A 17,280-nucleotide genomic window follows, 5' to 3' on the forward strand; every position below is an offset into this window, starting at 1 on the left:
TTTTCTTCATTACCCACCACAATAAAGTTTAAAATGAGTGGTAAATCATGGAATTTGATAACGGAATAAGAAACTTTTCGCGGATCCATAGAAAAAGTGGCTTGAGAAATGATAGATATGATGTCTGTTTTATGCATATAGGATACTCATTTCATGGAACGCATTTTCTGTAAATTTAGTACCCTAAACGTTCATAACCTCTTTTTATTTTCAGAAAAACAGATAGAGCGCCTGATTTTGAAAAACAAACACTTATAATGCAAGAAACATAAACAATAGGTAATCAATAGGCTTATCGACAACTATAAAACCTTATTTGTGCCACTAAATAATAATAAATAGTTCAACAGCCTCTTCATTTTATGGTGCAAAAATATGATCAAAATAAAAAAAACCTATTAAAAAAAGTTTGATGGCATATATAATTATTATTTTAATTTAATATAACAATAATTATAATGAATGATTATTTTCCAATAATAAATAAACATTATAAATGTATGTTCGTCTAATAGTATTACTGCACTAATGTATAATTTTTTTTCCTACATTAATTATTAAAATAATGATTCCTAATTGACTGTAATTGTATGTGTATTGCTTTATTGACTTTAATACACGCGATAAAATATTATGTGTTATAATATGCATATGGGTAATGCAGTGAAACTTGTTTTTTTTTTTTTGTGTTCGATTAGTTCAACCTCCTAAATGTATTATTTATAATTCTGTAAGTAATATAAAAAAAACATCTATATCTTATTTAGGTTTTTTGAGTTGTTTTTTATTCTATTCATGAAAGTATATTGCATAGCGAATGCGAAAAATGGTTAATTGCACCCGGGAGTGGATTTACAAAACGCACACAGTGAGTGCTTTTACTCCTCGGGTGTGTGTAAAAGACAATTCGTGCGAATTTCTCACACACTTTTTCTGTCTTCTCATTTCTCTTTCTGCTTGTAAAATAAATAACAAATAGCTAATTGGCCACTGAGTGCTATTCGCACCGTGCTTGAGTTTTATTGGAGGCATTTCCATGGTAACTTTAATTATATAATTGTATGGATGCATATATAATTGTATCGATTGTATTTATGACTTACATTGAAAATTTAATATTATTGCCCACAAATTTAAATAGATAATTATGATAATTTACATTTGAAAAATAATATTTATGCAATTTGATTTCTTATTTTCACAATTTCTAATGCATTAAATTTAATTAAATAGTGTTTTTCAATAATTTTAATTTGACATTTACCATAACATTTACATGTAAAGAATTGCAAATTAGTCAAAACAGCCTCCTTTATCGCTTAAATTTTTTACTGGAAGCGCTGGCATCGATTTTATTGTCCCTACCATGACTATGCACACAACGAATACGAAAAACAGTGTAGAAAATATTACTTATCCCGCTTGAGTATAAAAGCACAGTAGTTAAACATTTTTCGAAGATACCATGAAAATTTATGTAATTCTTTTTTGGAAAGTCTGAATATCAAATAAAAACCAATATAATATTAATTGTTTTAATTTATTTTAAATATATTAAAAATTTTATGTATGCTTTAATCATTCGAAATATTACATATTAAAAAAAAATTATATTTTTATTTCTTTATTGTTTAAAGTTTAGTCATGCTTACAATAATATGTTTGAAACAAATGAAAGAATATCTGTTTTGATATCTGTTCATTTAATGTGATAACATGAGCGCTAAATACGATATTTTGTGTATTTGTTCTAGGGCGAAAAAGTGCTTTCTACTTCGTTACTGGACAAAATGCCACCACTTCTCCATTCGCACGAAAAATCTATCTTTAAAACGGTAAGAGATAGATATAAAATTTGTGTGCTTTGAATGTTCCTTCTTTACTGATTATTATAAAGATTTACTTGTTTTAAACTCAAAATTATCCCCCTTTTTTATACTCATTTACATATTTCACGCATGCACATATCACTTCATAACTATTTAATTATTTCCTGAAATCAAAACACTTTTTAAATTTATGCTTTTGTATAATAATAAAAACAGCTTTATTTTTGCAAACATATAGGAAAAATGTTTTATTAAGAATTATAATAGATAAAAGTGTGTAAATTAAAGGATCATGTCATATTTATCCTAAGGCTAGGAACAAAAACAAACAAAAATTTAAGGCATTACATTAGACAAACAAAGACATAAAGTGTACCTACCCACCGAGTATATAAAAACTTCGACATAAGCAGATTTCCATAATCTAGGTCATGTTTTCTGATGTTGAAATGGAATTTTTATTTTCATATTTTTGAGAATGTAAAATATCCACAGATTTAGGAGTTCACTAAAAATATATAAATATAAAGGAAAGAACCAGTCCAACATTAATTCAAGCGAAGAGCAAGATTGTTGAGCATTGGCCAAGACTGGAATTCAAGAATGGCCCAATCTTGTATATGCATCAAATTATAACGCCTTCAGCCAAGCCTGGGTGCTAGCAAAATAAGAAATAGATAGTAAACAAAGCCTTATTAACTACGCTAGACCAAGACTAGAGGCAAAGGTTGGATAACGATGGTTTAATAAATTAGCCTTTGTCAAGCTTTAAGCAATAGCTGGCAAACCAAAACTTGTCAACCCAATACTGCCCAAGCTCAATTCCATCGTCAAGCTTCCTTCATTTCATATACGGTTACAGGAAGGTACTTATTCCACGTACAAACGTTAAATCCTCTAACTCAGTTTGAAATTAAAGCATTGAAAGCCGTGAAAAATGCAGGGAAGAAGGATTGAGAACTTGACATACCTAAAACATACTTCCTTAACCCTAAGTAAAGTCACATTAAGTAAAAGTAAAATATTTCTAATTCTTAAAAATTTATAAAGATTGAGAAGATTTTATCAAGATTTTGGAAGAGCCGGTTATAAAGTTATTATGATTATTAATAACATCTATATCTATCCAATTATACGAATACATACTCAGAATTCACTTATCCTCCACTCTCTGACGACTACTGACAACGGTTGTACAGCCACACAAGGAAACAGACATATAACTAAATCTTGGTAATCTTATGAGATGATCCTTTCTTTTGTTTATTCCTACTTTTCACATTCACAATCACAATCGTATCCCATTATAATACACATAACCAAAGTTAGTATGTGTTTTTTGGTTCGTACAGCCATTATTACTGTAGCTGCTAATCAAAGTATTTTCTTTATTCTATAATGCTATTATCGCTGTTGGTAAAATCATCATTTTACTTTCCAAATCAGAAATTTTTAAGTAAAACGATTTCAGATCACGAACTGGCAATGTCACGAAAAAACTTATTCCAAGACGGCTGGATTTTGATTAAATCTAATTGATATTGGGCAGGAATGCAGTACGCCTGGCACCTGAGACTGATTACGTTTACTGAATTTATTGGTAGGAATTCCCGCAAAACTGCAAATTTCTGTTTTTAAAATCATTTTAAGACAATTTTTTTAAATCGTTTTTTATATCTTCTTAGCAATATAAATTGTAATTGCTGGACAGTTTTACCGTTGCTATCACTGCGCCAGATATTCTATTAATTTCATAATTATAAAATATAATTTGGTTTCATAATTAATGGTTAGGTTAGGTTATATTGGCTGTCCACGAAGGACACACTTAAGGCTATAAAGCCCATTGTGATACCATATATGTGTTATGCCACCTTTCCTCTGATAATTGCATTTATCAGCTCCTCAATTTCAGAGGGTGAGTGCACCTCCTTCGTGCATATACCATGCACTACACCAGCCCATCACAACTATTAATTGAGCGACTTCATAATTAAAGAATATAATTTTCATTTGTCAGACAAAAATTTGGTGACTTTAACACCACCGCTCTCAGGTGCAAGAGCATACTTTTTTCTACCTAAGTTCAACAAAGAAAGAAATGTCCGAAATTCAAACCACTTGGAATAAATTGTCGAAGAAGTTGCCAGCTCTCGTACCAACCGGTTTTCAAAAATTATGAAATTAAAGGAAATCTAAGAAGAAGAAATTTTTAATTTTAAATAGTTTGTGTTTTGTCTGTGGAAATTTATTTTTTGTCTTTAATTGAACTTTGGTAGTTTTTTAAATACGGAAATAATATTGATACTTGTACCGTAGCTTTTTGCCTAATTGTATGATTGTTTCCTCATTGTGTTCTAAGTATTTAAAATTCATTTGTGCCTTTAGATGAAGCTAATTTTGCTTTGATAATTTAGGCTATATGTTAAACGGGTATTTAGCCTCAAAAATGGGACGAGAGTCAGATACTGACGTAGCTCACAGCGTCTAGCCTACTTTGATAATTTTGTTTTTTTTATTTCGAGAAATAAAGATTTAAAGATTTTTCAACGTCATTTATATCAACGAAAAATAATACAAACCTGAAACAAAATTTACAAGTGGCGTTAAGACTTTTTTAAATAAAGTTTCTCATAGATTAAAATCCTAACCTTTTTTAAAATTCGCTTTAAATTCAAGATAAAATGACTAATCCTTACGCCATTTATTAAGCACTGCCAGTCTTGTATTGGAGCGTAAATGGTGATCAGATTAAAAAAATTAATTTATATTGGTTTAAGTCCCTTTAGAACAACTTAGGGGAGTATAAGTGATTGCTTACTGTGTCCTGGCTAGATGTTTTTGCTTTGTGTAATTATATAAATGTGTATCATTTTAATGTATACCTAGTGTTCAGTTTACATCTAGGCATAGGTCTACCACGAGTATGACAGAATACATGCGTTAAGCAATGCATCTAAGAAAGAGGTGTTATAGGCATGCGTTGAAGCTTTGACACGCATTGAGTTAGTTGTAAGACGGTTGGAGTTGTAAGACATACTTTGCAATTTCGAATTGAACGATTAGTATAATACTACTAATTATCGAAAAATTATAGGTAAGTAAGGTTAGAAAAATGTCTAACTCTTGGTTGTTATCGATGTTAAAAACTATATATATTTGTACCATTAGCGTAATTTTTGAGAATTTTAGAAAAATGGTTAATTTTTTTCGAAGGAAATTGAAAATTCAACAAACCTACAGATAAGTTTTAGTGTAATAAAATTCTTTATAATCAGCATCAATAATATTACATAGAAAGAATAAAACATATTTGAATAGACTGAGAAATGTTTTATTATAACAGAAATAAAAAGTTTATAAAAATCAATAAAACAAACTTAGTTGTTCATGTCAATCTCATTCATGTTCAACTAACAGACTGACTACACATACTCAGTACTCTGTACGTTTATAAAACATATTATTAAATTGAATTCATATATTGAATAATTTAGTTTTGTAAAAGTTAAATAATTTTAATATTTTATTGATATGGATGTTCTAGTTGGCTCCGTCTCTTTACAAAATTTTATAATCGAATTTTAACGTGAAAAATTGAGAAAAACTTGTAGGAAAATTTTAATTGTATTTTTTAAGCTGTTTTATACAATAGAGAAACTGTGTGAAAAATCTCTCACCAAAAAATGTTCGTATGAAAATTTTTATTTTAGTGCTTTCTATTATTACAGATTGATAATTATAGAATAAATAGACTCACTCTGGCTCAGGAAAATTTCCGAAAAAAAAATATCTCATTGACTATGCCATATTTGAGGTTCCGAAGGCGAGAAAGTATTAGGTACGTTTGGGATTCGACTCACTATAACTACCAAATCGGTATTTTTATGTAATGGAGGCCAGTACATTAAACCATAAAGTTTTTTAATCTTCTCATGAACTATTAGAATTGAATGATTTCAAAAATTTTGCTTAAAAATCCAAATATTATTCGAATGTCAAAATACATAAATTCAAATTATAGCAGTTTCAATATCTTCAGTGATAAAGACGACAGCGTTTTCCTTTACTTTAGTAAAGATACCAAAAGTTTTTATACGATGCTTCATTTAGTTTTAAATTTGCCGAAATATATTTATATTTCAAATTCAAATTTGACCAAAATTTAAAAAAAAACTGTCAAAATCATCAACTGACTAATTGTTTATCCGAAATAGAAACTTATAATATACTAAAGTTGTTCTGGAAGTTGAGTCTAAGCTATTACATGAATACAGTAGGGCTAGCTTTATGTACCTCCATATTTTTCTTGATGATTATAAATTACTTTTAATAACTTAATCGATGGTATATTATAATTATTTATTATGTTTTCTTTCATTTTTTATAATTTTGTTTATGTTTCTTTGTTACATTATGGGTAATTATTCGTAAATTGAATTTGAAATTTATTAAAAATTATGAAAACTTTTTTCATGAAACTAAAACACACAAACCAGAACACTAACAGGAGCAAAATAAACTTGAAAACTATCCAACAGTAAAATGTGCTCTTATATAGTTTAACTTAAAGATATATTTGACCAGCTTGATACTCGCCCGCTTTACTGGACTCAAAAGTAACAACCATCGCTTTATAGCTTCCAGCTCTCTTCATCTCACTTATGCCCCTTCCATAACACTCGAAGGAATTGTTTTACACAGCTAAAATATACGCACAGTTTTAAATTTTTTTCTAAGTGTAAAATAGTGTCAATTCGTTGAGTATAAGAAAAGATGGCCATGAATTTATTTAAATGTGACATGTCCTGTATGTTTAAAATTTTTACCTATGGGTTAGTAGTTATAATTAGTTTGATACATTCATTAATCCTCACAAAATTTCACATTTATAATATATCAGAATTTCATAACCGGATGAGTAGTAAGATTTATCGCCTTTTGAAAATATAGGACAATGGTTGAAATAATCGTCGATTTTTGTAATTTTTTTGATAACAACTCTATATTTCAAGTTTGATCAAATTCCTAAACAGGAATGAAACATTTACATAACCATGTTAATTGATATGCAGAAAATAACTCCTAAAATAGAAAAATGTTGTAATTTATAAAAGAAACTTAAAAGTTACTGAAGTTTCCATACAGGGTAGAGACATTGATACAGGGTTACCAAATTACTGTAAAAATTTCATTTCTAGCCTGTGTTAGGGTACTAGAGTACCACAATCAATATTCTAAATTGAATCGAATCAGGTTAAATGTGACAAGAGAGTGCAATTTTTTATTAAACATTCGAAATTTAATAAAAAGGTTCTATTGTGAAAAAATTAAAAAAAGACAATCATGGAAATGACAGCACATGGATAGTTTTTTAAATGGGTTATACATCGAACATATGTTTAAACTCAGAATTAAAAAGTAATATATAAATATTTTAAAATTTTAAAATGTCAGGAAAAGAGCAACATACAAGAGGAGGGAACTTTTTCGAAATTTAATTGAAATTTCGACGAAACTAAAGAAATAACTACTGAAATTTACTGTTCGTTAAATAGCCTTACTGTTTTTAAAAACAACTGTTATTTGTGAACAAATTTTGAGGAAATTATAGCTTTTTATCGAGACTGTAATCCTAACCTTTTTGACAGCAATATTCGATGTGAATTTGATAAAGACTGTAGTCAAAAAATAATATTTGTTAATTTTTTTGTTACAGACTGCAATTGCATTAGCAACATCTGGGGTTAAGTTAACAGCGAAAACGACAGCTAGTGAAAAAAGGAATTCGGTTGTACCTTCTGTAGCCAATATAGATGAAAAACCAAAAGTGGATACGGGACAACGGCATTCGTCCGCATCACATCATATTTCGCACCCGCCTTCTCATGTAAGTTCTCATGTTTTTATAATAAATATTTATGGTTGTATATTGTACAAATGTAATTGATTTTATCCATTAAACTAATGAAATATTAATTTATATTACTTATTACTAAATAGGTATTATTAAAACGTAAAAGGCTCATAAATATAATTGAATTTCCACGCAAGGGGAGAAGATGTCTGGCCAATAACTAATGCTATTCTTATTATACACATTTAACACTATAGAATTAAATGACCGAATAGGAAAAAAGAATATCGCTGTGCAGATATTTTAAAATTGCGTTAGTAACGATTTCTAAGATGTTTAAAACTAATCGATAATTTTTATTTGTTGGTCATTATAGTATAACGATAATAAAAAACAATATTTAAAAAAATATATTTTAATACTATTAATAAAAGAATCTGATATACACGATGTTCGATTTACATCTAGACATATAACTATCACGAGTATGACAGAATAGATGCGTTAAGCAATGCATCTAAGTGAGAGGTATTATCTACATGTGTTGACCTCCACTCTCTGCAGGCACATAACAGAAGAACTGTCGTGTAGCTTAATGTATTACCTATACTTAAAACCATACAATATTTAGTTACGAAATTTGCTACGGTATTAGCTTGGTTGTACAACCGTCGAATATGACGAGAGTAAAAATATTGCAAAATAAACAACAAGCTTGTTTATTGATGTGAATTTATTTATTTAAATATTTTATCTTTGATCGGTTATAATCGTAATTGAATATCAAATTAACTACTGTAGCGGTAAAATGTAGAAAATAATTGATTTAGAGTGAATATGTAACTTTCTATATTTTGTATATTATTATTTATTAAATATTATGGGTAAAGGTCTAGGACCAAACGTTGTATTTGACAACGGCGGGAAAATTATGGGGCTTTTGTTAAGGTTGAGGGATTTTTCACTTTTTCTCTATGAAAATTTGCATAGAAGTATCTTTCAGGTTTCCTAGAAAATTTTATATTGCGTAATCAGTTGAGAATTGGACAATATTGGACAATACAATATTAAGTGAGAGCGAAATTTAATTCAGCGTAGAATCTCGATATCTTTAACCTCTATAAATCAATTAATTTTTTATTCCCTTCCCCTCAGAGCCTAAAACCTGTTTTACCTAAGATACAAAGCCTGTGTAATTTAAACGAATAATTTGAATAATTTGTGCATTGGACCTCAGTAACTTCAAGTAATATTTTGACGACCTCAATAACTTAAAGCATCTATATCTTTATTCATTTTTATTAAAATAGTGCTTTTGTGTTTATTAATGCAGCAAAGTACGTAACTAAACATCAATTAGTAAATGAGCCATTCAAACCCCTTAACTTAGACCTTTAGTAAGTAAAGAAATAACTCAAATTATTTAACATTTCCCTTGGTTTTTATTTTTTAACTATAATCAAGATTCTACTGTTACTGAATAAGAAACACAAATCCGTCGCGTCGCCCGGAATCTTGAAAATTACCAATTTTAAGGAAATTACAATTGTTTTAGAGTCCCAACCTGTTTTTCAGACCAAAAAGTTTTACTTGAATGTCATCTTCACTGAGTGTTAATCTATTTGCTGTTTAATTAAGAAAGTAAGCTCTAAAAATCTTTTGAGAGAACACAATTGTTTGATACGACCTTGACAAACATCGTCTCAATTTTCCAACCGTTCTGAAATGACTGCCAAATACTACGCTTAGCGCTAGACTTAGTAATATGGTTTTGATTATATCATCATATTTTTATATTTATTTAATTCTATAAAAATGTGTATTAAAAAAAAAATGTACTAAGTATTGCTAAAATTTCGTTATATACCGGAAAAAACTGTAACCAATGTTTGGTATACGTTTATTTAAAACCGACATTAATTTAAAGAATTTCGTGATATTAAATTCCTTTGTCAGAAAATCGAAAAGTATTTAACTCATTTTAAATTATATGTGGTTCAAGAGTTTCCATGAAACGTTTCCATTTCGAAACTTTGCAGATTTTGTCATGGCTAAAAGCATTTATAACCAATAGTATGGAATTATTAATTCACACCATTGATTTTGTATTGAATTTTTCCCAGAGAAATTTTCTCATTGAAGTTCGAGTGTCATCACTTTCACATTTGTCATATTTTTCCCATTAAATGGCACTGATTACAAAAATCAGAAACTTTTTAGAATATTTGGAAGTGGATTAAAGTGAGATTTTGGCGTATGCTGCTCATTTACGGGGAAGGGGATTAATGCCGGTGTCAAAGAAAATTCATCCTTCTTAAAGCATATTGACACATTGTAAAAAAGTTTCGACATTGATAGAAAAACTTCTCTTGAAGCAGACACTATAGTTTCAACGTTATTTTAATTGAATCGTCCTTAATCCTTCTTTAAGATCCTTATTTTCTTCTTAGCTTCGTTTCGTAAGCGAGACAGCAAATATTTACATATTTGATATTATATGCTACCAAGTATCTGATTAAGTCGAAATAAGCATCAATTTTAAAATAAGCAAGTATTTTAGCATCAGTTTTTAATATTAAACTATTTTCTGATTGAAATATTATTTTACACCAAAGTTTTCTGATAAGTTTCAGATTTTCTTTATGACATGAAGAAAAACAATTACGTCAGTATAAAGTTTATATAAGTATTAACCTGTGGACATGTTTGTAAGTTTTTAATCCCAAGAGTGATAGCAAACGTGAAAATCAATTATATTACCTACTTGTACAATTCACTGAAAGTTTTATCTAAATTTATTATAACAAATAGAAAAGTTTTTTTGACAAAAATTGATATACCATTCACTTCCAATTGCTTGTCAACTGTCAAGTTCCGGAAAATTTTGTTTTTAAATTGTCTGTGTGTGAATAAATATTTTTATGTCAGTTTAATAAGGAAATTAAATGATTATTTGGCAATTTTCCATAATTTTTATAAAAAAAATGTAGAATTGTTATAGTTCCAAACAGGAATTTCTATTGTGAAAATATTATTTCCACTTTTGAGGTTATACGGCCAACAGCGTTTTATTCATTAAATATGTATAAATTAAAATATTAGTCATGTTAATAAAAAGTGACTAACGAGAATTTAACACTTTTTTCTCAAAGTAATTGATCGGACAATAGGTACATAAATTGTAATTGATCGGATAAAATGCACACTAGAATCCTTTTTTAATGAACCATGACCAAGACTGTTTTTGTTTAACGAATTCAATCGTGTTATGTTTAAAGAATTTAAACGAAAAATGTCATTATCAATCTCTGAGCGCTTAGCTAACGCAGCTCCTACGCTACGAATTTTTTTAAATGTTAAATAAAGAGAATGTGGAGTCCAGAAGTAGGGTAGTTCTATCCCGCCGTATGGTCGTGAATCGAAGAAGCACAAGTACGCATGTATACGACTTTTATAAGTTCAATCAGACAAACATTTACCACCGACTGCCCTAAAATTCCACTGGCAAGGAGTCAATTCCTTGATCAAATGCTTCATTTCCTACAGTAATGCTTAATAATATTATTAATACGAATAAAATTGGAACAAGTTTGGAAAATTTTTTAAAACAATTCTGTATTTTATAATTATCCAGTTCACACATCGTTATTTATATACCTATTCGAAGGCTATGTAAACATGAATTATTTGTTTAATTAAATTAAAATAAATACTTCAAATTGTGAAAACTACATAATACAAAAAACGCGCATTAAAGTATTAAACAATGTGTAAATTATGTGAAAATGTTATGATTAAAAACAAAGCAAAAAAGGAAAAACTTTTCAGACGAATGAAAATTTTAAATGAAATAATTTTTTTATTTTGACGATGCGCGATACACACAAATTATTAGGTTTTTTCACCTCTATATACAGGATGGCTCAAGTTATAACAACAAGAATTTATCAAATGGTAGAAAGCTTTAAAATAATAAGAATTTCTCATTACACTTATAGAGCGAAGGCATTCTTTTCTTGATTCAAATTTTAGAAGAAAAAGGATATGTTCTTGAATATTGCCAAAACGGATGCTTAGTAAAATTGGAAATCTGGCAGTATCAGCTAAGGATCTTGCATGTTTTAAGGTGAAATTTGATGAATCCTGCTGTTTTTACTTGGAACTCCTTATATATCAAGCAAACGTCATTCGAGTTAAGCTTACTTTGTAAGTGTCTATTTTTGTCTTCTCTTAAAATCTGCTTAGAACATTCTATCCCAAAATACCATAATATTAAAAATTTCTGTGTTCTCCAGGAACATGCATCGACACATCAAATAATCGATCACTATACATTTTTGTTACAATCACCATGTTCTTTCTTATTTTTCGCAGATCCCACATTTCGTTATTAAGCGTGAGTAGAAATTATAACAGGATCTTTAAAATCTTTTATTTTTTCCAAATTGCTAATGGCAATTATAAGGGTTTATTAGAAGCTGAAAATAAATAATTCTTCTTTCTGTGATAAAAAACACATTCCATTTCGTGATGTTGATTCGAAAGTAGTTCATATACGAAAAAGTTACAAGCTTTGCCCTCAATCGATTCACTAATACCAACGCGATTGCATCGAACTTGTGAAAAGTGACGCAAATTGAAGCACTAGTTGATGAAACTAGATAATGAGCTGAATTTTTACTGTGTATAGAAGTCACATGAGTTTTCTGATCGTTTTTTCTACCTATCTTGTGTCTGCATGAGTAGTAAATAAATGCGAAAACCACATTCATATATATCCAATAATAATATATTTATCCCCTTTACATCTCCCACCCCAAAAAATTATATTCATATATTGGTGATAGATTAAAATACAGCGGTGTTGTGTGTTTATGTCGCCTGCCTGCGACTGTGTAAAAACCCCTTGTTTAATTCACTAGGAGAGCTTTATATTTCGAATATGTTATGTACTGTGCGTCGTATGTGATTTGTACCTGTATTAGACTGAGGGATTTAAACTTAACCCTTTTCAAATGATTATTATAAACGTTAACAATGAGTATACATTTTTTTTGTACCCCATATTCTTCACCCCCCTTTTGGAAATGAATAGCTTTAACAGTAACATAGTGTCTGTGTGCTTTTAACATCGTGTTGAAAATTCAATTCACCCTTACTTTTGTGTGTTATATGTTGTTAAATAAAAATTATTTTAACTCCAATGTCCATACTGACCCAGTTTCGAGTTTTTCATGTACATTTTCAACGTTTCCACGTATAAAATTATTTTAATATTATTTATTTATCTTCTAACATGGGGATTGAATAAAAAAAAAACAGTTTTTAATTTAATATTTCATATCAAAATGGAAGAAGCTGTTTTTCTAAGAAATTAATTTTTTTCTAGATGTTTTTATCAGAGTCTTCTTGTATTTAATTATCTGATTAATTCAATTTTATTTAAATAGTTTCAAATCTTTGAACGGCATTAAAAACTGAAAAAAACACAACTGAAAATGCAGACGTTTTTTTTTAAAACAATACCTTTCTGATCTTACGCTTAACATGCTTGATCGATGCAACAATTTACTAAACAAAGCGACGCGTATTAGCGATATGATATGGTTTTATAATGGTTTATATGGTTTTTTTAAATTGCTTGAATTCGTTACACTCTCAAAGGTAACAGTGTTCTGCAAATAAGCCAGTAAATGACAATGTTAACTCGAAATAGTTCCAGCTTGTAGAAAGATTTCAGAGATTTGTCTTTACAATAAAATAAGCCATATAGTACGCAATCATCCGAAGATATATATGCAGACTTTCCTGAATAAATTATTCTTGCATGGAACTATCAAAAAAGGCCAGTATAAAGTGTGGAGTCCAATTAATAATCCAATATATGGATGATCTGACCGAGCTTTGCTCTATTTTTTTTTTTTTAGTTACAAAGACAAATTTTATCACTAATATAAGAACCGTTTAAAACTGCATATAAATAACAATTTAAATGTCTTGGTAATGTAATTTATTTCGTTAACTACGATATACACCAATAGATGCCAGGAAGAGTCATATTTTGCAGTGTATGTTTCAGTTTTTCATGAAAAGACGGATAAAACGAGCATTTCTTGTATATTTATATATTTAGAAGAATGCTCGTTTAAATATATAAGATTTCTTTTGCTTTATCTGTTGGTATTTTATGGTGTTCAATACCCGATAAATTTGAGTTCGTGAACGAGCAAAAATGGACACTGGGGTTTTGTTTTTGTCGTTTAAACTGTTTAAGAAATTTCTTTTTTCAGTAAATTTTTATTTATCAAGAAACTCAAACTTAATAAGGTATTAATTCCACCGTATCTCGTTAATGATATAGATTAAAATTCCTAATTAAACAAAGAGGAAGATACCCACTACTGACGTTATTCGTGAGTATCGCCATAGTGATTACAATATAAAACTTTGTTTTGCTAAAAGGAGATGGAAAACCATTGAATGTAATCTTTGATTGCTTATTACTTCTTCGTTTTTTAATCAATTTTAATTTCATTTTCAAATTTTGTCATAGTATCAAGTCTACTTTTACATATTTATGGGTAATATGGCCAATTGGACAACATTAGGATTATTCCCCATTATTTCATTCTACAGAGAATAAGTATTTTTTGAAATTTAATATTAATTACAACTGAAGCAGTTCAAAAATTCCAAGTATATGCGGTGTATTAAAACAATTAACTGTGTTATTGTTCATTAGCTATTTAAAAAAATTTAAATTGCAATTCGTTAGAACTGTGAATAGTTGTGTACTAGGATTTAAAATTAAACCATAATTCAATATGAAAACATGAATCGAAAAGACTAAAGAGAACTTAAAAAAACCCTTGCTATAATTTAATACACTTTGAATGTCAGAATTATATTATTAGCTAAATACACGCAATTATAATAGACGAACCTATAAATTTAAGTTATAATTGCATGTAAAGAAGTAATATAATTTATTTGGAATATTTGTAAAAACAAAAAAAAAACATACAAATGTCTTAACGATGTAAAACATTGCATTTTACTTCAATCGTTGTTATTCGAATATTTTGTATTTGTAAAGGTAATCGGGACATTGCATGATGATTGACACACTACGACTCCTAAAGATCAATTATGTTTCAAGTTTTTTCTAGAGAAATAGGTAAATGAAACATTGTTGTGTTTTCGTCTTAACAATCTGTAAAAGTAGAACAATTTCAAAATAAAATGAGTGCAAAAACTACAAGATTTAATTCTTCAAAACGTTACAAATTCTCTTGGTATCAATGTTTGAACTGTTTAAAATTATTGACATTATAAATTTATCAAAAATACCTCCATGGTAATAAATGATATATGAAGTATAATTGTTGTATACAGGGTGGGTCATTTTAATCTAGAATGGCTACGGCTCGTTTTCTAGGTAGCCAATCAAAAAATAACTTAAACGAATGCTGTAGAGTTTGATGGGGGGCATCATATTCTGACATCATATTGGACATAGGTCTTCGGGTTTAATAGCCAATTTAGATTCTAAGCCGTGAGAGATAGAGTAACACTTTAAATTAGGAAGTTGATCCTCATAAAAAAACTAACAATTTTTTATTCAAATCATTTTTTCAAAAAACGTTAGCTTTCAGAGAAAATGCGACTTAAAGTGTGTAATTATTGCATTTAATCGAAAGAAAATACAAATAAAGTTTATCGATAATTGTAGGTCAAAGTCATGGATACTGGTGAATATTCTCTATTGCCCTTGACAACTTTTGGCTAATGAATTTTTCCGTAGTTAGCGTGTTTTCTATCGATTAAATGCCATAACGACATATTTTTAAGTTTCATTTTCTCCGATAGCTGACGATTTTCGAAAAAATGGTTTAGATGAAACATGTACGTTTGTTTATGAGGAACTAATTTTCAAATTTAAAGTGTTATTGCATCTCTTACCGTTTAGCACCTAAATTGGCTATTAAAGAAACCCGAAGAACTAGGTCCAATCTGATGTCAGTACATGATGTCCCCCATCAAACTCTGCAATTTTTGTTTCAATTACTTTTTATTAGTTAAATACAAAATTTTCGGTTTTTCCTCTCTCTTTCGTATCTAGGGCTTAAGGACGAATTGTGATGCAAAATTTTAGTTGTCTAATTATTATCATACAGAAGATACAGTGTATTATAACATCCTTCTATTCGTTGTGTGCGTAGTCATGATAGGGACAATAAAATCGATGCCAGCGCTTCTAGTGAAAGATTTTGGCGTTAAAGGAGGCTGTTATGACTAATTGGCAATTCTTTACATGTTAATGTTATAGAAAATGTCAAATTATAATTATTGAAAAACACTAATTATTTATAATTAAACTTAATGCTTTAAAAATTGTGAAAATAAGAAATCAAATTGCACAAATATTATTTTTCAAATGTAAATTATCATAATTATGTATTTAAATTTGTGAGATATTAATATTAAATTTTCAATGTAAGTCATAAATGCAATCCATACAATTATATATGCATCCATCCATTCTATAATTAAATTAGTGTATCGTTACCATAGAAACGCCTCCAAAAAAACTCACGAACGGTGCGAATATGTGATACGGCTCGATTTGTATTATATTATACGATATTTTTTGTGTTGCTAAAGTTTTTCCTGCATGTGTGAGTTATGTTTTAGTCGAGTTTGATCGTATTTCGTACGATGTTCTATACTCGTATTATCCTTCGGTAAATCCTTTAATACAGTTTAGTAACACCTCCTGTTTTAGTAATGTACATGTACTGTATAAACATTGATCGGGACGGGCAAAATAGACATACGTTTTTATTTCAAAACTTTTTGTTTCAAAAAAATTATTCATTTTATTCGATTTGTACTTTGTAATATTTTTCGAAATATCTATTACCTACTTTTTATACCCTGTATATGATTGTTTTCATAGCAATATTAGTCTGTTTGTCTGTCTTTTTTATATATATCATTCAGCGTGTTCACTTTGGTGGTTAGATAGAGTATTTACAGTATTTTGTTTTGTTCTATACAAGTCCAAACATACAAAATGCCCAGAGCCATCTCTGAGTGTCTTATGAACCTGATGAGAGTTCATAAAACAATAGTCTCATGGGTCATATTTTCTATTAATCCGGTAGTCCATTATGTACGGTTTTATGGTGCCGATTCAACTTATCTCAGCCAATTATGATAGAAGAAAGTCGAACAAAAACTGAAAATGTACAGAAATATTAAGTATGCTATCTTTTATGTACGTAAATTTTTTTTTTAAAGGGTTTTCATGTATTGGGAGCAAAGAGTCTAGCTGATTATCTTTATTTCTTTACTAATATTGCATATTTGAATTAAACAAAAATTTATGGAACCGCAAATCTCCACAAAGATGAATTTTTAGTTGATGTTATCAATGTATCATCATTCAACATAAAATTAATTATCTTTCTAATTTCACACATAAATTACATTTGAATAAACTTTTATTCTTTGGTAATAAAAAAAAGGTCATTCAATTCTGCCATTTAAATAAATTATCTTATCTCAATAAAACAGACTTTTTTTCTGTGT

At 28.8% G+C, this 17,280-nt stretch overlaps 1 protein-coding gene across 5 annotated transcripts in view; it reads left to right on the forward strand.

Moving 5' to 3' along the window:
* Window positions 1-17,280, forward strand: part of LOC123291610 (fibrosin-1-like protein) — a 396,899-nt gene that overhangs the window by 64,696 nt on the left and 314,923 nt on the right. For 4 of the 5 annotated variants that reach the window (XM_044871954.1, XM_044871955.1, XM_044871957.1 and 1 more), the window contains exons 2-3: window positions 1,755-1,835; window positions 7,549-7,719. In XM_044871954.1, the coding sequence (XP_044727889.1) occupies window positions 1,755-1,835; window positions 7,549-7,719 (252 nt within the window). The remainder of the gene's footprint in view (window positions 1-1,754; window positions 1,836-7,548; window positions 7,720-17,280) is intronic. The other variant, XM_044871958.1, reaches the window with a different exon arrangement.

The sequence above is a fragment of the Chrysoperla carnea genome, chromosome 2 (assembly GCF_905475395.1).
Source record: "Chrysoperla carnea chromosome 2, inChrCarn1.1, whole genome shotgun sequence".
NCBI classification, from domain to species: Eukaryota; Metazoa; Arthropoda; class Insecta; order Neuroptera; family Chrysopidae; genus Chrysoperla; species Chrysoperla carnea.